Raw genomic sequence first — 23,834 nt, 5'->3', positions numbered from 1 at the left:
TTTAGGACATGTTACAAAACTTTATTTTCTAGAACCTATTTAGAATAATTTAAATGTAGCTTTTACCGGTTTTTTGTGGCATCCTTCAGAAGTGAGCGGTCCGATACCAATATTTTCGGTCAAATCTCCATTCAATTAACACGGGGAGTTGGCTATAGCTATGCCTTGCCCTCACTCATATTTTACAAAAGTGCGACCATTTCTGAACATCTAACCTAGCTGTAATTTTAGGTCACGTTAGAGAAATATATTTGCTAGAAGTTTTGGAGAATAAATAAAATATTGGCTGGTTATTTTTCACACAGTGATGTTAACTAGGCAAGTGTCCATTCTCCCAACATACATCATTTGTAGAGGTCACGCGTCAATGGTGAGAGCACTGTGTATTGTGTATAGGAAAACGGACAGTAACTGCAGTATGAACATTGAGGGGATGATTGTATGGACCACCTTCACAAAACTACAATGGAGTGCTCATCATATTGGGTGAAATATTTAATGGCTCGAGGTGACATCGACAACGCTGGTGTTCTACCAATGAATATCTTATCTTCTAGTCAGGGTGGCTTCTAGTGGTGTGTGCCCTTGATCAGTGGTGACTTTGTTTACATCACGTGATTAATGGCGGACTCCTCAAAATTTGGTGCGAGTTCTGTCTGTAGAGTTTTAAAAGTTTTAAAAGAATATTAAAGATAAAATTGAAAATATGAGCAAAGGAAAAGATGCTAACGGTGAGTAAAAATATCAGGATGGCTGCATCGCCAACGAGTTCATCATCATGTCATGATATTATTGATAAGCTTATTTAATAATTATTCATGTGTCCTTACATGTTACAAGTTACAGGGACAGGGTTTTTTATTTTTACATGCATGCATGTACATGTGTAAGTATATAAATAGCTACCTTCTGGGCGGGTTATAACACTGTACTTCCACAAGGCAGCTATAACATGTAAGAATAAACCTCTAAAGTTTAGCAGTAAAGAAATGCCATTTCATCTTAAGTCTTTACTAAAGTATTTCAGATTTCCTTTTACAAATTAACCACCGCGTATACGTGCGCGACGTCAAGCGTGTGCATTGGACCTTGTGCAAAATAATACGCACTGGACGGCTGCAGTACGCTTAATTTGTAAAAGGAAATCTGAATAATACTTTGGCTTCTTCTTCTTGCGAGTCTTCTTCTTCTTCCTCCTTCTTCTTCCTTATTAGTGCTGGCCTCATCATACATGTATGCGTATTATACATGTAGGTATGACAGGGAAACCTCAGTTAACACATTTGCTAGTCAGCCAAAATGGCCTAAGCCGGCAATACAAATTTACATTGAAATTTAAAAGAACCGCTTGCTCAAGGAAACCATGGACGTATTATAGAGCACGTAGTGCGATGGACTTGCAACTCCGATCATCGATGTGAGGTCAGCGAAACAGCGATCGCACGCTTGCAACATGTGGACGTAGATGGCAGCAGCATTTTTCTTTAATTAGCATATTTGTGACGCCATGTTAACGTAAGTCTCCACAGCACTACGCAGTAGGCCGTGAGGTGGCAGCAGCATTTTTCTTTACTTTTCCAAAATGGCCCCGCCCGGAGACGCCATTGGACGCCATGTTAGTGCAGGGTAATACACAGGGGAAGCCGACGGTGTCGCCACCTTTTTGTATTGCGCTAGTATACGAGTTGCAACGGCCTGAGGAAACCTTCATAAATATGTTGTCTACATGTATACTTCACTTGACCCATGATTTTTTTTGCTGATGAGACACTCGCACATGGAATTTCAGCCCGGGGGTGCCAGTTGAACCGTCAATGAAGTCATCACCGACCAAAATTTCGCGGTAAAAGGGTATCTTTTTAAGCATAGGCCCGTCCAGCGGGACGCTGAAAAGGGTCTCAATTTTGGTGTTTTCTGGAAAAAAGGGTACCTTTTTTACAATAGATATGTCGGCGTTTTGGGTTCATGAACAGGCAAAGTGCAGCGTTTGACGTCAGCCGCTGTTTTCGTTAATGATTGTAAACAACTTCTTACTTCCGGGTCTGTAAGTGTAATATATTAGTCTTGTGCCCGGTCTTGTACCATGATTAAAACTTGGTGATGTTTGTGCATGCTGCCGAAGCGGGCTAAGTAGAGAGACGGGCGAGAGACTACGAATTTTGTACAAGGTACAGATACTGTGTAATCGGAATGGATTACGACATACGTTTGACTGCTGAACCAGATATGACAGGAACCATGCCTTTTGGAAATCGTGAAGTGACATTTGCCATCGCTGTTTGTCACCCGCGCAAAACCGAAGTAAAAAAAAAAAAAAAGTGCTTTATATTTCAGATTTCAGACATAAGTATCATGAAGTAAAGAAATGATGTGCATGTGAGCAAAAGTAAAGAGAGAACGAAGTATTGTGAATTTAATATGGTTCATGTATTTATTGCCAAGAATAGGAAATAAAACTTTTCCACTACAAATAACCTGTTGGTGTATGATCTTCCCAGGATGTACTTGTACTAATTGGATACCAATGAAATGATTGCAGCTTGTTTGTTGTGTATGACCACAATTTTGTGTTAAGGATGATATTCCAGGCTATTTCATATTATAACAGAAATTGTATGTAAAGGGATTGGAAATACACTAGGTAAATATTGCTTTCTACCTTCGTCAGTGAAAAGGGTCATTGGGACATGTAAGGTCAGTGATATGGGTACCTTTGTTTGCACCATGGCTGTGGTCAGTGATTTGGGTATCCTTTTTCATAGCAGGTCAGTGGTAAGGGTTACCTTTCAGCCCCTGGGCATGTCAGTGTTTTGGGTGAAAAATAAAAGTGTCTGGTCAGTGATGACAACATGCAATGGTATATGAGTGGCACCCCCGGGAATTTCAGAGGGATTTTGATAACAGTAACAGTTTAGTGATGTGGTCGACATGCCTTATGTCGACATAATGTCGACGTCGGCACGTATGCCGACATGTCGACATCAAAAAATCATGTCGACAAAAAAATTTTTTTAGTTTTCAAAAAATATTTTTGGCCAGAAAAGCAAGTTATAGGCCCAAACTGACTTGTTATTCAAGGTTGAAACCAGAAAATACTGCTACTAAAAAAAAAAATGCCAATTTTTTTTACAAAGTTGATGAACTTGTACATTTTGATTACCTTTGCTTCTATTGAACAGTCAGGGACACATTGAATTAGTATGCATTGCTAGCTGTTCAATAGAAACAAAAGTAATTCAAATGTACAACTTTTTCAACTTTGTAAAAAAATTGGCATTTTTTTTTTTGAGTAGCAGTATTTCTCTGGTTTCCAACCTTGAATAACAAGTCAGTTTGGGCCTATAACTTGATTTTCTGGCCAAAAATATTTTTTGAAAATTTTTTTTTTAATTTTTTTTTTTAGAATTTTTTTATGTCGACACACTGTCGACGTCGGTATACGAATTATATTGACATGTCGACAATAAAAAACGGTGCCGACCACATCACTATAACAGTTCCATTAAAAAAAGCTGCTATCGTCATGAGACTAAGATCTAGAAACACCCCCGCAGCTGTTTTGGGGAATTTTGCTAGCAGAATCTTTTTGATGAAAGTCAATCTTTGACAAGATGTAACTTTGCTACGGAAAGTGCTATGACAAAAAGGTTTTCAGTGTTGGCTTTCTTTTACTCAAGGGCTTTAATTTGATATATAAAATGATGCAGTTTGATGGCAAATTTGAATTCACCTGGCATACCTAAACACTGTACTTCTACAAGGCAGCTATAAAATGTAAGAATAAAAACCCCTAAAGTAAAGAAACGCCTTTATTTCTTCTTCTTCTTCCTTCTTCCTTCTTCTTCCTTATAGGGCGCTTGCACGAAAGGTTAAAAGCCCGGGGTTAAAAGGTTGATAAAAATGACCTGCATTGAGAGTCAGTCAAGTGCGGTGGAGGACAAACAAACTATTATCATCCTCTGTGAATCTTTGGCGCGTTATTCAAACCCTTGCTTTGTAAGGAATATTAGCACTCTGTAGGTGATATTTCATTTTCATGTGCTCCAATATCGTTGTTGTGCCTCCAGGGCTAGTGACCCGTTGCGTACATGAAACCCCCCCTATTAGTGCTGGCCTCATATGTATACTAGCGCACTGCGTACAGACAAGCTGTACTTATTTTTACTCTGGAACCTACATGTAGAGTAGATGAGTGTATTTTTGAAGTACAGTCAACAGTACTGGGATTATCCCCTGCCGAGAGGCATTACGAGTCCGGGGTAAATGAACCCTTTGATCTGAGCGATGATGGTGTATAGGACTTCAGACATAGGTGTGTGTGTGGGGGATGGAAACAGCAGTAGCGTAAATTTATGACATGGGGAGGGAGGTTGGTGTAAAATGCTTGAACACATGTTCAAAGTAGCATGTTTAGCTGCCAATAATCAAATATGAACATTGAAGGAGACAAATGTGCACGCTTTGCGTACAAATTTGCAATTTGAAAATGACACATTGCTCCCATTAAGTTTATCTTAGCAACTTCTGCGCGAATTGCAGAAAATGTACCAATTTCAAAGACCACAAACTGGTCGTAAAGTCGGCATTTTCCATTTTGAGATACAATCAAAAACAGTATGGATTTGAATAAATTTGTGAATATTCTCAGTCATCCAGGTAGATAATCATAATAAAATGAGTATTAAATCTAATTTCATCTGGACTTACTATTTTTGATGAGACGCGATACTGTCGCTAACAAAAATAGTAAGTCCAGATGAACAGATTTAAGGCGTGTGAAAGTCGATTCCGAGTTTATCGTCCCCCGCCCGCGTCACTTTTTGGAAACCAAAAATACCCGCGTCTAATTTTCAAAAATGCCAAAATAATTTATTATTTTCAAAGCACCAGTTTTAGTAATTAGAAACATATATTTTTGTTTGTAAAAATATAAATTCATAACTTGGAAGCAAAAGCAGGCTCTTTTCTAACTTTTCTAGTCCTTACCCATATAAAAACATGTTTATAAATCAAATTGTATGAGTTTGGCTTTAAATCAACATGCATTTTAGGTCAATAATGAAATCTGATGAAATAATGAAAAATGAAAAATGAAAAAGTCACCTCACCAACCTGGAAAAAAAAAGTAACGATAAACTCGGAATTGACTTTCATGGGCCTAATACTCATTTTATTATGGATTTGAATGTAAAATATTAGGAATTTGACAATTGATGAACCGTAACTTCACTTCCAGATGTCTGATGAAGCTGATGGTTGAGGTGTCATTTTAAAGCTGAAAGTGCATTCTTTCAAAATCTGCAATAAACAGATAAATGATCTAGAGGCGACTTTACTACCACTTCATGGTGGATGGTCACAAATGATCAAGTACATGTATGAAGAGATACCTTAGGCCTGCTTTAATAATGGACAAGAAAAGAGACCTTAAAAGTTGGCCCGTAGGGCTATAGTAGGGTATAGTAAAGCAAAGACAAGATGCCTTAATTACAAAGTATCTTTTCTTTACTTTTTTATGGGCCCTTTACAGGCCCATAGTAAAGTATGTTTTCTTTACTTTTTTACGGGCCCGGGGGTAACACGCCCCTTACCCCCTTATCGGCAGTACTGGTTAATAGCGCGTAAAAGGAAGGCCGATTTATCTGGTGCCGATCAGAGAAAAGGAATAGCAGAAAATGGTGAAAAATTACGTACTTTTACAAGACAAATTTAAGCAACTTTTTAAGGTGCCTTTGGGAAAGAAAGTTTCCTACTATAAAGACCTAACTTTTGAGATGGTTTGTATAAGGTGCAAAATTAACAATAAGGCGCCCGGTTTATACTGCCGGGTTCAGCAAGTCATCATCGCGACACTTGTAAACAAACCATGCTCAAGTTTGATTGACAGATGGCGTCAGACGCCATTTAGTCTTTTTATCTCTGTCTTTCATTATAGGCTGTACCCCCTCTCCCAGGTTGTAATTGGTGCTTCTTGTGATACACCCATCACCTGTCACTGAGGGCTCACTTTCATGACACTGTCAGGTGAAGTGGGCACTTGTCACAAGTTGTCATTAAACTTCAGGGTGTACACCACCAAATGTTTCATTGAAAGTGCTAAAAAATTAATTTATTCAGATGACCATTAGGCCAAAAAAAAAAGATTGTTTGCTTGTCCTCGACCGACCGACCCTAATCTGGAAAATCTGGACAGCAAACAATCTTTTTTTTTTGGGCCTTACTACCCAGTGTCAGGAATTGAGTTTTATAATTCCTTAGGCAGGAATGTCCGAAGTTTTTCCTTTGGCTTACCCTGCCTATGCTTATAATTTCATGTTCAAATGTGCTAGTGTGTCCTGTAGGTTCGCCTTTCCCTTAATATATATTTAAGGCCTATATTTTGTATGAGGTAAAAAGCATCATTAATTTGGTCTTGTGCGCTAGTTTGTAATGTTTTTCTATGTTCCAGTGTACGATGCGTAAGCCTCTTCTGTTGTTTGAATTGCTCACAATTGAAAAAGCTTTTCTTATCACCCTTTCTCCCTTTTGTTTTCAACATATAGCTGCGTCTGCAGTGCTCGACTATCTCAACAAACAGAACAGGCCGTACAGTGCGATAGACATCTTCAACAACCTACACAAAGAGTATGGAAAAACTGTAAGTGCGATTAATTGTTTGTGTCTCTTTATTCAGCTTGTAAATAGGTGAAACTCAATATAAACACCTCAACAAAAGTTTGGAAAGTTTTTTCAAGCATCTAAATCTCAAATTACTTGTGACATGTTCATATCGTGTTGCAATCAATGGATAGCTACTTTATTCCCCTTTACAATGACATCACATGTGAAACAATCACCTTTTTCACGCCTGAGTCTTGTGAATGAAGTGGGGTCTCAAATAGAATTTGCCAAATTGACCATTATAAACATGCATTGACATTTATTTTGGAATTTGTAATAGTTTGCCCATCTGCTTCCTGATAGCGCTTAAAAACCAGTACATTCGATATAAATTTATGAAGGTGAAAAAGGGTCAAAGCTACTGGTGTCTTGCGTCTGTGGTGGTAGTACTGTTAAAAGTCCCACTCCCCATCTTCTTTGATTCGCCTCAAGTTTGGTATTGCCGTCAGTGCTTGTTCGCATTTGCGCTGCAAGTGTTGCATGCGTGCATGTACGCTCTGCACGATTACTGTGAGGTTTGATACTGTTACCAGCGAAATATGCACCTACATTACTACCAAACTTGAGGCAAACCAATGTATAGTATTCTTGTCTGGAAGAAAAGGTCAGTACAATGTGCATCCACATCAAAAGGATGCACTTGTCGGCTGATACTTTTTTTACATATTATCTAGGAATAAGTACCAGACAGTGGCGTAACTAGGGTTGGTACTTGGTAGTGCCCGGGGCAAGAAACAAAATTGGTGCCGCAGCCCCTACCACCCCCAACCGAGAATATCTTAGACACGGGGGTGTGGGAATGGCATCGGCATTATGATTTGGCACCCCCCTAGTGGTAGCATCCAGGGTACGTTGCCTCCCTTTCCCCCCTAGTTACGCCACTGTACCAGACTCAAGTGCAGGTCACTTCAAAACTTCAAATCATCCCCAAGTCACATGGTTTAAGAATATTCTATGTATTCTTAAATCATGTGCCCTGGGATGACCTCCACTTCAGATGAGTCTGGGTTTTAATCCTACATTTAGCTATTATGTAAAAAGAGACACAAGTAGGAGCCGACAAGCGCATCATTTTGATACAGTTGTACACTGTTTTTGTTTTTCTGTTATTTGCTTCCTTTGCTTTTTGTTAATTTTCAGGTTTAGAATTTCAGCGATATTCCACAATTGATTCTTGCAAGGATTGCTATAAAACATTTCTATCAAGAAACACACTTTTCTGAATCTCCAGATTGGTAATAATTTTGCTTGTAAATTGGTGATCCAGTCCCGATCTGTACAAAACCAAAAATAACACGCCCCACACACTTGAGAAATTAATTAGGGGCGCCCTTTATAATCAGTGATTATCAACTATGACTGATGGCAAATAGTTAGAATGATCACAAAGATGTGCTGACTCTTTGTTAGACTGTCAAATGAATTTCAGAGCTTTTTTAAAACTACCTGTAGCTCCTGTTCTGCAAAAATTGTCAGAGTTATTCCTGTGATGGGTATAGAGTGTATGCAATGAACCAACTGGAACGGTATAACAATTGAAATGGCAGCATTGGAGGACAGTTCTACAATGTTAACATGACAGAGAGGCCAAATTTTTTACATTTATATAACTGGAATTGTTTTTTGGAAGGGGTGATACCATGCAGCCTATTCCCCGGACAAGCCCCCTTGCACCCCCGTAATTCCGGAAATTTGGCGAGGTGCTCGCCTTAGGCTCGCATGTTTTTTAGGGAGTGGATTGTTACCTCACTTATATCTCTTATTTTTATAGCAGTAAGCTGGCTTAGCACTCTAGCTCTGACCAAGCATTTTCTGTGAGATCATAAGCACCTAAATCAAGGTGAAAAATCCCATCCCTGAGTCAGTAATCCTTGATTCGGTCAGTTTATAAAGGACTTCTGATAGTGTGAGGAGAGGCGATAATCAATCTTCAGGTTTTAGGGACTATTATAGATATATTGCTCACTGACATCATCATATTAGCACTTTGACAAGATTGTGTATATGATACACATACTTTACCTTGAATCACTTCCTTATTTATTGGTTCTTGTCTTCAGCACCTTTTGCCATTCTGACTGAGTCACATAGAAAAAGATTCACAAGTCCTTGGCTTTTTAAAGGAAAAAATCCATTGATATCATAGCTAATTACCGCAGTGATGTGCATGTGAATGACATGTCATCATTGTAATTAATCGGCAGTTGTCAATTGCAATATGATATCAACACAGGCTAAATAAGTGGACCCAGATGCAGGCTGTCAAGATATTAACTGGTATATTTAACCATCCTGAGCACTACCTGCCAATCTAACATTGCCTCTGATTGGTCAATTACATGATATTTTCACTTTAATCACCAATCAGAATGGAGCTTTGCAAATAATTCACCCCAATTTTTTTGCGTGGTGAAATTATTCTAATAATGTTGCTGATTGGGCCAATTGATAATGAAAACTTCTTTCTGGCCAATCGGCAGGTAGTTCTCATGGGGTTAATCATTTGATGTGTTATCTGGAATATATTGTATGCAGGATTTTTAAATGATACTGAGACAAAGCATGGAACCTATATGGAAAAGAAAGCCTGGTGAAGTAAACGGATCAATGACTGAGCAAAATTTCTTTTGAATTTCGAGTAAGCTCACAATCCTTGTTTCTATTATCGGATTACGGTGGAATTTAGGTATTTTGAGCATGATCTCATGAAAGAAGGTGCATGTATGTAGCTATTGACAACTGCATCAAGGCTTTCAGAGAATTACCAATTTACAAATCATGTTTGGGGGTCATATTTGTTTTCCAAAAAAGCACATATAGTAATAGTATCATGAAAATATATCCATGCATTGATTGCAACAATCAAATGTCCCACCTGAAATCCATTGTGGTGCCACCACTAGAGGGCAGTGAAACACAGGATACATACTTGGACTAATTTTAGATTAGAACATCCAATCTGGCTGATTTGGGTCAAACAGACTTAGTTTGCTGACATAGCCCATCATAAGTATAATTTGGAAACTGGAAAAAGCCTGCTTATGGCGTTGATGTAAACTGCGCAATGTCCCCAAGAATAAAAAAGATTAATTGATAATAAAATCAAACCTATAAAACATACAACTGTAAACTTGTACAGTCATAATAATTTCATGACATATTATAGGCGAGTAATCAAAGGAAAAACCAAGTCATAGAACCTAATAATAATTTCATGACATATTATAGGCGAGTAATCAAAGGAAAAACCAAGTCATAAAACCTATTCTTGGACAATGTATAGGGTTGTGGCACACGCTCTCCCTGTCATCTGTGGCAAATTTGTGTTTGAGTTTAACCCCCGGGTTGCACATCATCAATTTTTTGGTGGGTGTATTTCCCCGGAATTCTCAGATGGCGGGTCTTTCGGAGTTGATGGCGTACCGGTAATAGGGGGGTCTTTCAGAGCTGCGTATGGTTAAAACCTTTCTTTGAAAAGAAGGTGAAATTGTGGTTAGTAGTTCAACATGCAAAATTCCTTTGAAAATTTGTGGCCAAATTGACCATGTTGCAAAAAAAAAATATGTCTGATTATTTTCAAGCATATTTTAATATATTTTCTACACATTTTAGTAATACTTTAATCTACAACATAAAGATAACATGCTGTTGTTCAATTCCTATGGACACTGAAAGCATGCACTGTGTGTGGTAGTTATTTGTGAATTGAAGATACCGGGGAAGATGTACGACTCAACTATTTGTAATGGCTCTCTTCAACTAATTGGAGTATAGCCGAATTGGCACTGCAATGATTATGATTTATTTTGTGTAATTTGTAAATATTGGGAGTGCTGAGAGAGTCGAGGGTGGGGTATAGCAAGCTGTAATTATACAGGGAGTAGCCAGCTGCCTTACTCATACATGTAGGTCTAACATTTTATGCACAAGTTCAAGTGTGATTAGCCTTTCAACAAGGCTTTGCCTGATGGAGCACCGTACTGGGAGCGCCATCTATCTTATTCTACGCTCGCAGTCGTGTCTTTGCTGCTTTGTCGCGTCTTCGGCGCTCCACTCCCCTAGGATCGTGAGGTCTTTGACAAAGACTAAAGTGTGATTCTAAATCTTAGGGGATTTTATGTTTTTATTCATTTACTAATTTTGGTGTTAAATTAAGGGATCTGGAATGAGCGTTTCGACAGTATTTTTTGTGGGACATGAGAGCACATCAGACATATCGAATTGTATTCTGAATACGAAGAATGTCTTTCTGATATCAAATAATTTTCATTTTCTGAAATTCACGATATACAGTAAGACAAATTTTATGACAAATTATTGATATAACAGTCCTCAAAGTAAATTTTATAAATCTAATGATATATTCTTAAAGTGTATGTAGCTGGGAGGAAAAAGTGGAAGCACTGTATTCTTGTAAATCATGCCCATAGTCAGGTTTTTGTTTTTTTTAGCCACGTACTATATCAATTCAAGTTCTCAACAAAATACCATGGTAAACAATGATTTATAGGGTTTTTTTAGGCTTGTTTTTTAAATATCAGAGTTGTGCAGTGCAAATTACAAACAGGTAAAACATTTTCACAACATTTTTGTGTATTTTATACCAAATATGAGAATTCAAATTTTGGAAGAAAAAAAATATGACCCTATTTTTTCTGTTTTTATGGTCAGTCGAACAGGGCAATACAAAATCTTTTTAGGCCTAATAATCGACCACCTCAGTGTCTATTTTCTTTCAGACTATCACCTCTTAGGCCCTATTATCCTGTTTGTCTGGATGAATTAACATCAAATACTCCATTTTTAACTTCTACACTTCATGTTTAATCCATCAATTTCCATTGGATTATCACTACTCCCCATTCCAGAAAAATACAGCACTAATTTTTTTGGATTAAAAAATATTACCCTGTTTTGCCAAATGAAACATAGCTATATCCTTATCCTTTAGTTAGTTCTAACTGGCAATAAAAGTCAAATTTTTTAAATATTTTTGCAATTTGAGGAAAAATGGTCCAAAAACATGCAATTTTGCATGTTTTCTTACAATTGTAGTCACAAATTGTAAGATATTGTAAGATTTGCAATTGTAAGTCTAAAGCATTCAAAATCTTGAATATAGGGTAAGGGTTAGCTCATAATTTTAATATTATATGTTATTTTTGCTAATTGGTCATGAAAAAGATTGGAAAATGTGTTCCCAAAAATTAGAATGCATAACTTAAAATTAGTCTTTGTTCAAGTCTTTGGGCTTGATTGTCACAGAATACGAAAAAGGTCGAAAAAGGCCCTAAAAATGCATGTTTTTTGCCCTTATATCCAAAAATTGACAAAATATTAAAATTTTACTTTCATTGTCAGTGAGGACTAACTAAAGGATTAGGATTAAGCTGTAATGTTTCATTTGGCAAAACAGGATAATATTTTTTTAATCCAAAGAAATTAGTGCTGTATTTTTCTGGAATAGGGTGTAGGTTATATGATACAAAGACAGCATCTAAATGTTAAGCCATATGATTCAAATATAGATCGATTGTAATTAACTTTGGCACTTAATTAAACAGAGACAATAGATATTGTAGCTATTGTAATTGGGTGTGGTAGGTTGATGTAGGCCCATTTCCTCGTAGACAGAGGTTCTACCCCATTCATACTTGACTAATTCTATTATCTGTTCGACTAATGGTAACCAAGAAATTGAATCAGACTCAGAGTAAATGTGATAATTTGTCACCCTTTGTATAATAATTTAGTGTGGTGATTTTAGCTGACATACAGTCTCTAAAAATGTTAACCTGGCTGACACCCCCGGTTTTACACTCTTAATTCTATGATTTTAGCATAGACCGAAAAATTTTAGGTCTTTTGGGGAAAAATGTATGCCGTCTTTAGGGAAGGTCAAAATTTTGAAATGATGGATGGCTTTTATTTCCAGCTACATACACTATGGGTACATATCATTAGATAAAGTTTACTTTGATTACTGTTATATCAAAAATATTTTTAAATTTAAAAAAAAATAATTTGCCCTAACACTTTGTATCATATCGAGAATTTCAAAAAATCTAAATTATTTGATATTAGAAGGACATTAAAATATTCCTCATATTCAAAATGCAATTTGGTGTGTCTGATGTGCTCTCAGGGCCCACAAAATACTGTGCAAAGGTGTGTGACTGATCCCTTAATGTTAGGTACAAAACATCATATGAAACATGACATCTCTCTAGTCCAAAGGTTCCCTAGTCCGAAGGCTCCTTAGTCCGAAGGTTATCTAGTCCAGACACGTAAATTACCATTCATTAGTCCTTTCTGAAAAAGGTTTGCTAGTTCGAATATCAGCTTCTCTAGTCCAAGGATTCACTAGTCTGAATAATAAATAAGGTTCTCTAGTCTGAATATAGAATAAGGCTCTCTAACCCTAACCCTAAACCCTAACACTAACCCTTTATTTTATATTCGGACTAGAGATTAGCGAACTTAATTTGGTTTTCGGTCTAGTGACACTTCAGACTAGAGAACCTTTGGACCAGTGACCCTTTGGACTAGAGAGAAGTCATGCATATGAAAAATTGAGCCACCCACCTTTAATTGATCAATATGGAAATGACCAACTAACTGTATAAAGTATGCTCTGTGTAAATGTATGTATCAGTGTTGTAGTCAAGACCTCTATGTCCGAGACCGAGACCGAGACCTGCCCATCCGAGACCGAGACCGAGACCGAGACCAAACCTTCCGAGACCAAGACCATCCCTTCCGAGACCGAGACCTCTAAGTTCCGAGACCGAGACCGAGACCGAGACCTTTGTTTAATCATGAACTGATATCGGAAGCTCGCATCTGATCCTGAACATGACCACTTTATTGATCCATTTATTGTTAACTCATCATACATGTTATTATCATATGATTTCTGTATCTTTATTCTTAACAATTATGTTTACTCTTTATGAAACTCAACTTCCACGTAAGAATTCCGCTGTTGCATCAGCCCCAGACATTCTCTGATTCAATCTGAAGTTGAACATATAGTAGATTTTATTTTAAATCACTAAAAGCAACAACGAAAGTGACAAACTGTTTTGCATTCAAGGCATTAGCCAGATGGGTGTCCACTGTCAATTATAAACTATTTATCAGTGTACTAATATTTACACAACAGAATCATTTCCTATTTTTTTAAATTAATTAGTGAAAGTTAATAGGCCTATACTGCATTATCTTGCCATTTTACATATAGGCCTATACTGCATTATTTTGCTATTTTACATATAATATAATTAAATGTAAAATAGCAAAATAATGCAGTATAATATATTATATGTAAAATGGCAAAATAATGCAGTATAGGCCTATTAACTCTCACTAATTAATTTAAAAAACAGGAAATGATAATATTATTATTTTAGGGCAAACATGTTTTTGCCAATTTTACGCATGATTACTCTCTCATAATTTAAACTATTTGTATTTAATATGCAGTCAAAAATTTAAACAATTCGCAGTAGGCCTATGAACATGAACAGTAGGGCCTACATATTCAAGTTGAGTGTATTTCAATACAATGATTATTTTCAACATTCAATGAAATTTTGGTACAAAATAAGTTATAAAGAACAACAGAAAATTATATTTTTTTCTTCAGGTCTCGACAGGTCTCGAACTTAAAATCATCCGAGACCGAGACTTTTGATGTCCGAGACCGAGACCGAGACCAGACCGAGACCGAGACCTTGACATCCGAGACCCGAGACCTGCAAAATCAGATCTCGAGATGGTCTCGAGACCGAGACCTGGTCTCGAGACCTACAACACTGGTATGTATAGGAGCTTAGTTCTATTGCAATTGGTATAATATTATTAATAATAACCAAGTAACCAAAACAGGAAATGGTTTCATAATTCAATGATTATACCATATGGGTAAATTAATTCATCATAATATATCCTGTTTTAATTAAAAGAAAAATTAATTACTAGTGTATAATTATAGAAGCTGATTTTGGGGTATATAAGACAAAGTGTAAAATAAGTGGTAGTCGTGTAGTCGACACTCACTTCCCAAATTACTCACAAGACTACCAGCCTGACTATCCTATTTGGTGTCTGGAGGGAAGATTTTGTGTAAACGCACCAAATTATACATATTGGGGTGCATTTTGAACATTTATTGGACACTGCAGGGTGTATCGAAATGATTGGTACCCATCAATATCCAGTGAGCATGGCCAAGACTACCACATCAAAATGCAGGATAACATCCACTTTATTTGTAGATTTATATTACATGTATAAAAGGTCATAAATTATAGTCATGTCAAGAGGATCTTAATGTTGAATGAGGAAGAAGCAGGCTAGGCATTTCATTCTAGACAACAAAGCTAACAGGTACCAATCATTTTGATACACCCTGTACACCCAAACTCACAAATTAAGTGATCTTAACAACAACATGTGTTGCCAGCAAACAAGGACCCTGTACAGGACCGGCAGGATCATGTTTTTTTATGATTTTCTCCCGGTGGGTTCAGTCTTCACGGACAATGTGTACGCATGATGGTTCCAATTAGGGGTACTTTTCAAGAAATGTCTGCAGAATTTTCGAGGACAAAATTGTTTGCGATTGTCCAAATTAGGGGTGTTTTGGAGCAAAATTGTCCTTGAAATGAAAAATAGGGTGTATTTCTAGGACTTTCGTCCGCTTTTACCGCTACAGTTTTCGTTATTGTCCTCATTTCCCTGTGAAATAGGGGGAAATTCAAAAGCGTCCTTGAAATGGTAAAAATAGGGGTATTTATTTTGGAAAAATGTCCTTGATTCCTCGTGATAAGGGGGTGAAATGAAAATGCGTCCTCAAAATGATAAAAATAGGGGAGGTTTTTGGGGACAAATTTTCCTTGATTTCGCGCAAAATAGGGGATAAAATTGCTGCAAATGTCCTCGATTCCCGTGAAATAGGGGTCATTTTCAAATCCTGGAACGGTCATACGTCCTTACCTTTAAATACAAACTGAACCCACCGGGGATTTTCTGCACCTAAATGGGGATGTTAACCCTGTTTTACACACAATTTTTAACAGGGACTGATTTTTATATCAACAATATCATCAATTGCATCACGCCTACATATTATTACACTTACAATCGACCTGATTTTACAAAAGGATAGGGCTAACTCACATGCATTGTAACATTTTCTCTTTTTCTCCTTTTTATCCCTTTTGGGGTGGGCCGGGCCTGACAGATCCCCCTCCCTATCCGCACCTGAAATAGGGAGGATAGAGGAGTTTTCCTTAGACCTGAATAAACCTTTCTTCCTCATCAGTGGTAACTTAAGTGACCCCTACTTTATAACTACAACAGCTGGATCAAAAACTCAAGCAACAAAAATATCATGAAAGTGATATTCTAAGATTTTAGAGATCAACTGATCAAGCCAAGGTTATTTGTGAGTTGGTTGGGCAGTACCCACATGGAAATGTTGGATCAAATAATTAGTCCTCAGCCAGTACATAGATCAGAAGTGGGTCATTTGGAGATTCTTCAAGCATTTAATATGGGGATCTGTTATGTTTCCACCAGTTTGTAGAAATTGGCTGTTGCTAATATAGTATGATCTATTTCTATGGAAACTGTAGCTTTAAAATGCTTTTTCTCAACTTTGAGGTTGTTTTTTTGGCACACATGCACTTACCCAGCAAACACATAAGTTTTTCTTAAACTGTTTATTCAAAACGTTAAATAACATTTAAAGTTCAAGTTATATACAAATCATGAATACGTTTTAAAACGTTATTGTAAAATATTTTGGGCAAAAATTTTTGCAAAATATTTTGTCAACAGGTAAATAACAATGTTAAGGCCGTATAAAATGAATATTTTGGTTCTCGTCCAGAGGATTTTCATGAATTTTTTGCATCACATTTTCAAAAATGTTTTATGAATGTTATTAAAACGTTTTTATACCCTTTTATATAACCCGACTTTTAAATCTTTTCTGTAAAACAATGTGTGTTTGCTGGATAAGTGATGTCTTTAAACATGTGTTTTGAAGCTGCACCCAGTAAAATGCATACTGTCGTTGGTGACTGCATTAGAAAAACAGTATAGTAGGCCGGTTTTAGGTCACTGATTTCCTACTCTCATTTTGTGGGAACAAATCTTTTAAACATCAAAAATTTTTATCAACCTTGATCTTGTAAGGAATACTAGGCAGAACAATGATGTTGTAAGAAATATGATGATGATGACAATTGTCAAATCATCACCTTATTTAGTAGCGTTACATACTATACAGCCCTTTTTAAACAGGCGCGCACATTCCCCCGGGTATCAAAAGAAAACGAAGAAACTTTGGAGAAAAAGAGAAGAGAAACGCCTGTGTGCATGTGATTTTGAAGGAACTTAATCTTGTATTTGACCATTTCAGCTTTAAAAAAAAGCAAATTTGACAATTTGAGCTTCAATATGTTAGATTTACACATTGAATTTAGGGCCATTTTTGTTGCAGGTCGGGTGACACCAGCCCATTACCCGGGTTAGATTTTCAGGATCTTGATCTGTTAGTGTTACCCAGATATATTTCTGAAGTAGCATACTAACACTACTTTTTGGTTCTTTTGCTTTAGTATACACCAGGCACAAAAAGAAACTCGTCAGTTATATTCATCCTTGTTGTTCAAAAACTTGATAAATTTGGATTATTCTGAAATATACATTTTGTTAATTGAACTTTGCTTTCTCATTTGACACACTGTTCGTGAAAAACAAACAAGAATTGACCAAGATATTCGCCTCCAAAGCCTCAAACCCCAAAATCAAAAGTTGCATTTTCAATGATTTTCAATGGGAACACATCGTTGTATTGCACACAAGCACCATGGGCCAATCAAAGCACACAGTGTAACAGGCACAATTGAATCGTTAAAATTGCAACTTTTCATTTTGGGGTTTGAGAGTTTGGAGGCGCATATCTTGGTCAATTCTTGCTCAATATTCACAAACAGGGTGTCAAATGAGAAAGAAAAGTCCAATTAACAAAATGTGTATTTCAGAATAATCCAAAATGATCAAGTTATTGAACAGCAAGGATGAATATAACTGACGAGTTTCTTTTTGTGCCTGGTGTATTATCCAGTGATGTCTAAGAAGTTATTAGTATTTTATCATGTTTATTGAAGTAGTCCAGCCCTTTGAGCTGGCCTATTGCTCCACACTCGTTAAGTCTGTGAGGGCCACAGACTGCGGCTAGTAGCATATGTATAGAAAAGTCATCACTCAGGAATGGAACTTCCAGAATTTCAAACTATTAGCATCCACTCTGCAATGAGTCATTTTGTAAATACCACGCCTATCTACGCCCAGGATCTACAGACCTGGTCAACACCTGAAGTCAAACTTGTGACTTTGTTTGTTAGTTTCAAACAGGACTTTCACCTCTACACTTGCTGGCAGAAAACAGCATTTGTATGAACATTTTGAGAGCATATACATACAGCGTAAACTCGGGGAAGTGGGGTTCTGATTGGCTAATTCAATCATCTGACAATCATAACAACAGACCAGTAATCTGATTGGAAGATTACATGTCAAAGAAGTGATCGCAGAGCGGCGATCATCAAGGTGTGGCGTATGTTGCTCATTTTAAAACCGGGTGCACATGTCGATCAGAGCAAGAAAGTGTCGCACTTCTCTGGAAGCTAGTGTAATTGAAAACCTTTGAAGGGAAAGTTATGTGTACTACTACTAGATTAGACACTTTAAGAATAATTCTTAGTCAGCAATGATGATGAATTGATTTCAATGACACAGATTTGGAGCATGGTCAAAAGTTCAAAGCATGATACCTGGTTAGTAACTAATTTGAAGCACATTGACTGTAAAAAAATATTTAGTATTGATCTTATCAAAGATACTCAATTTGATCTTATAATGCCAGATTTCATAGAATTTACCAATTCATTGATTAATGCTCTGTATGCTGGCCATAGGTTTCAAAATAAAAGGTCCAAGTTCTGAGATATTTTCTCAAAATATCAAGAGCTATCTTAAGAATCACTGAACCAATACTAAACTTGTTTGTACTCATTTTAAGGCATTTTTTATGCTGATTCCAAATATGGTCATTCAAATTTACAATTCTGAAATTTTTGAATATTTAAAAAAAAAATCGAAACTTGTCGTCTGCAGTGAAGAGAGTTAAGAAACATGTAAATATGTTTACAAACATGTTTACAATTCACCATGTTGACAGTAGCATCATATTACATGTTGTATCCTAATTCAATAATTACCTCTTATCGCCTATATTAGGATGTTTTAATTTTAGCCAGCAGGATATTTCATACACATTCATTTACTCTTATGGCATAACCATTCAGTGATGAAACTATTTCCTTCCGTTTGTTAAGTTACAAGTTTAGTGCCCTGGCTTGCCGATGACATTGGGCTTAAACCTTCAACTTGAACTTGGGAGTTGTCGGTCAACCCCTGCTGTGATTGATTGGGCTATTCCAGTTGAAATCCATACACCCCCTAAAACATTACCTTAATCTTCCACACAGTAGGTGTAGATTTCAAATGAAGTCACCCATTCAGGTACTCCCATTTGAAATTCACACTCCCTGTGTGGGAGATTAAGGCCATGTCTGCCATAGGGGTGTAAGGATTTCAACTGGAACAGCCCATTTGTTGTAGTATTGTGAGTTTCATGCTTAGTGTTAGTAATGATTAAGCATATTAAGCATAATTCATTTTGCAGGAGCGTCATAATATCAATTTCCCTTTAAAATTGCTACTGTTTTGACCATTAAAGTCTACATCCCTGTACCTACTATTGGGAAGGGAAGGGGTGTACCATGATATAGGGTAAACATGGCTGACTAAATATTTCCTAACACATAATTAGTCCATAAAACAAGTTTGAAGTTTCACTGTTTTTTGTTAAAACATTTCGTAAATATCTCATAAATAGGAATCATTATGTCCAAAATATTGTCCTGAATATTGATCATATGGAAACCTTTTTAGTGAAAAGGGCCCTATCAAAAGTGGCCTGAACGCACAGGTCACGCATAGTGAACACAGATCGATACTGTCAACGAAGCACTGAAACCTATGATACTATCGGTCGAATTTTTTATTTTGACATACGACTCGTTTATCACTATTTTAACCACTTTATATTGTGTTTTATTGCAAACAAATACACACCTTTATTCTGTATTACTTATTTTACAATACTGTGGTTACAGAATAATAAATTTAATTACAATTTGGCCACAAATACGATAGAATCTACACGAACTTTACGAAGAAGCTTGTCTACGTTATGCACAATAGCTCACTTAACCTCTTCAGCGGGTTATTTGTTTACTTTCTGATCGATTGGCTTTGCGCATTCAGTGCGTCGAAATGTTTAGATCTGTGCAAAAGACTAGGATATGACGGCCTGATGACTAGATTTCAGTCAGACTTCGAATTCACGATGTTTTCTTTCTTGAACAAAATCATTTTTTTAAACAAAACATACTAGGAACTTCATACTTGGTGTAAATGACACTTGAAACCAAAAAATCAGAAAAATGCCAAAAAAATTCTCATTTGCATATTTAATTGGTGGCCATCTTGGATTTTAGGTGTCGGGTTTCAAAATAGTAACGGAACGCAACCGTAGATGCTAGAGATGTATTTTTTTTTAAATGAAAGTTAAAAAGCCGCAAAAAAAAGTGTGGAAGTAGATTTTTTATAAAATGCTTAATTTTGTGAAAAAAAAGTCCCAAACCTGATAATGTCAAAAAATTTCATTCAAATCCATCGTAAAATGGCCTCAAGTTACTCTTTTGAAGGCGTAAAAATGCAAAAACACAAAAAATCCTAAAAATATCCAGAAACACCTTTTTAATTTTTTATGCAAATTAGATGGCAATTTATTACATACAACATGTGAAAGAAGTTGGCACTTGATTTATTACACTCTGTTGTGAAGATAATATGATAAAAGCTTATTTGCTTTTTGAGATACAGATTTGTGACTGTAGAAATGTTATATATCGCCACTTGAAAAACAATAAAATACATAATAAATATCACTGCTTGAAAAACAATAAAATACATTAATAATACATTTGATCGCACAAGATGCTTCACTTCAAATTGCAGTTTCTTGGGAACCGTAAGTGCGATTTTTGTGGAATAAAAAGTATGTGAAAGCAAAAAATCTGCTCTTTTACCTGGAATGACAAGGAGATATGACCATAAATGGGTGTTTTTGCTGCACTTCTTCCCTTAATCTGAAGCCACCAAAATGAATGTTACATCAATGGAAAGCGGTCACATAGAAGAAATTTTACTCAAGAGATCCAAGTGATTAGATGGCGCTGTTTATTTTTCTGGTGAATAGAAGCTGACTAGAAGCTCCCGGTTTTTCAAGAAACGCGAAATTTACACTGAAATTTTCGTGATTTTTGACTAAAAATAAAACGTTTACCCCTAGTTACGCAAGTCTAAACAAGTTTTGTGCATGTTTATTTTTTTTTAATCAAAAGATCACAGTATTAGCTCAACTAGCAGATCCAGGTTATATCACTACAAATTATGTTTCGGTGGCAAGAGATGTAAAAAAAGACCAGATTTTAGCCCATGTTTCTATAGGAGTTCAAGCGTGGAATAGCTCGGAAAATCTTAGTTCCCCAAAGGTTTCAATATGTTACTGACAAGAGATACCACTTTACAGGTTTTGGGGTTTTGCATTTAGCCTTTCAGGTTCATGTTAAAAAGTTAAACTTGATATTGAAAAAAGGCAAATGTTTCCTGAATATAGTTTGATCAACTCATCGGGGCTTATAACATCACAGATTAATATTCAAGTCCCATTTGTCTACACAATATAGACCAAATAGGTCAACTATATCACTCTGGGTCTACTTTTTGACGTAGTGGTAAAAGCCTATGAATTCCTGCCGATTACGATCTGATCAAACTATAGCATCATAATAATGTAGGCTTATATAGTAGCTGGTCGCAAGTCATGATTAGGTTCTCTGAATATGGTAGGTAGAAGTCTCATCTTGCACAGATATTGCAATGAATAACATATATAACTAGCAGTATATATAAATTGTAACCAAAAATGGAACTAATTAATTGCCTAATAAATTAGCAATATCAGCAATATCAATTATACTAACTAGTAACAGTATATGGTCGAATCCAACGAAAAGTGTACACGGCATGTTCAGGGCCATAACTTAAAAGTATTAATCAATTGGCATTCGCTTTTGTATTGTGTTTATTCGCTTGATCATACGCTTTCGCTACCATATATAATAAGACCCCTTCTGTGAAAAACTTAGACACAGAGACCCCAAAACATGCTATTTTTACCCATTTTTTCAAAATATTTCTTAAAGTATTTTAAAAACATCTAAATCAGTTATGAAAAGAAGTCATTGGATTGAATCTAAATTGATTTCCTGAAAGGTGTGTATTCAAAGATTGCCTGTTCAATTTTTCACATATTTGTACATAATTATGAATTTTTTGTGATAATTTTTTGAGTGGTATTTTTTTACATTACCTACGAATACAATTTTTCATAGCACTAGATATATCTTTAAAAAAATGGAAATCACTAATAAATGCGCAATTGATACAAGCTTTCATATGTCCAATACTGAAATGCATTGCATTCGGACATCTTTATTATTGTGTTTAACTGCCAGAAATTCTAAATGGCACAAAGGTAGGTTTGGTAAAAAATATGCATTACCTCCGAATACATGTTAAAAGCTGTGCCATTTCCACAAAGTGAGAGAATAGTAAACAATAGTTAAGCAATAGGTGCAGGGTAATACACTCTTTATTTCTACCAAGTTTCAATAACCTGCGTTTAAATATTTCTGAGATGTCAACAATAAAAGCAAGTATTCGTAGGTAAATTTCGGTAACCAAATGTTACCTACGAATACACTTTGACATCATGACAGTATTGTGAAACACCGCCATTCATGCCAATGCCCATATTCGTACATAACGAAGGCCTGTATGTTTGCTATCAAATCATATGTCAATGAAAGTTGCGAATTCACATACATGCCCACCATGCAAAACTGAATACGGCTTAATTGGTGAAAAATATGTACTGAAATAGACGACGGTCTGCTTATTTGAAAGAAAAATCAGATTCAAAGAAGATTAGAAGGGATAAATACTTGGATTTGTCAACTGTCATGTGTGCTTCATTTTAAATGTTTACCGACCCTCTGGTTTCTTAGTAATTTGTGTCCAAATTGATTTATTCGAAGGTAACTTTTGACGTTTTCGCTAAGGTTACCTACGAATACCATGGAAAAAACGACTGTTCTCATTGTCTCATGATCTAGACAACACATTGATGGACCCTGCTATAAAGCTAATTGTAGTTGCCCTCAAACGAAAGGCCACAAGACGTAACTGACTCCAAGATGGACTTCACAAGTCTGCAATAACGGTTTTAAGCGATTTGTGTGCAATTAAGCAAATTAAAGTCACTTTAGTGCCTTTGTTTCTTACTTCAATCCTCTTTCAACCGCTGTGAACTGACATTATTAATACATGATAGGGTCTAAAGTATCAATAAACGCACATAAAGAAAATAATACATTCAAAGTGCTTTATAAAATGAAGTTTTGATTATGATATCCACCAAAAGTCTAATTCTTACCTACAAATACTGAAATGTTACTTACGAATACAGCATAATAGTATACATGACATGTGTAATGAAGTGTCTCTACCAATGGAAATTAATTGTCAAAAACTTTAAGCGGTACCCCAGGACACTATTATTACCCATATACGGATTCATTCAACAATTATTTATTATGTAAAATTGCTGATTAACTACTTGTATATCAAAATGAAGTGGTCAAAATCTTGCTAAAAGCATCAAAAATTTTTGATCTAAGGTAATAGCATTTATTCATTTGGACGCACCATCTGAAAGGGATCTAAAACTACCATTTTATTAATTCATTACCATAATAGCAAAATTTAAACCTATAAACTCAATATAGATATTGTTAAATCGCTCATGTTACCAACGAATACCCAGGTTTCTTCACCTTTTCATTGTATAAAGCGTTAGGTGCTCGGTGGGGTCACTCCCTGGCAGGGGGGACGCATAGGACCGT

At 36.2% G+C, this 23,834-nt stretch overlaps 1 protein-coding gene across 1 annotated transcript in view; it reads left to right on the top strand.

The window, feature by feature from the left end:
• The first annotated feature begins 584 nt into the window (after positions 1 to 584).
• LOC140159061 (homologous-pairing protein 2 homolog) overlaps positions 585 to 23,834 on the top strand; it is a 104,535-nt gene continuing 81,285 nt past the window's right edge. The window contains exons 1-2 of the mRNA XM_072182391.1: positions 585 to 731; positions 6,543 to 6,637. Coding sequence (XP_072038492.1) covers positions 707 to 731; positions 6,543 to 6,637 — 120 coding nt within the window. The 5' untranslated portion in view covers positions 585 to 706. The remainder of the gene's footprint in view (positions 732 to 6,542; positions 6,638 to 23,834) is intronic.

The sequence above is a fragment of the Amphiura filiformis genome, chromosome 8 (genome assembly GCF_039555335.1).
Source record: "Amphiura filiformis chromosome 8, Afil_fr2py, whole genome shotgun sequence".
NCBI lineage: Eukaryota > Metazoa > Echinodermata > Ophiuroidea > Amphilepidida > Amphiuridae > Amphiura > Amphiura filiformis.
Note: the sequence above shows the minus strand (reverse complement) of the source record. Positions and strands in the feature narration are given on the sequence as shown.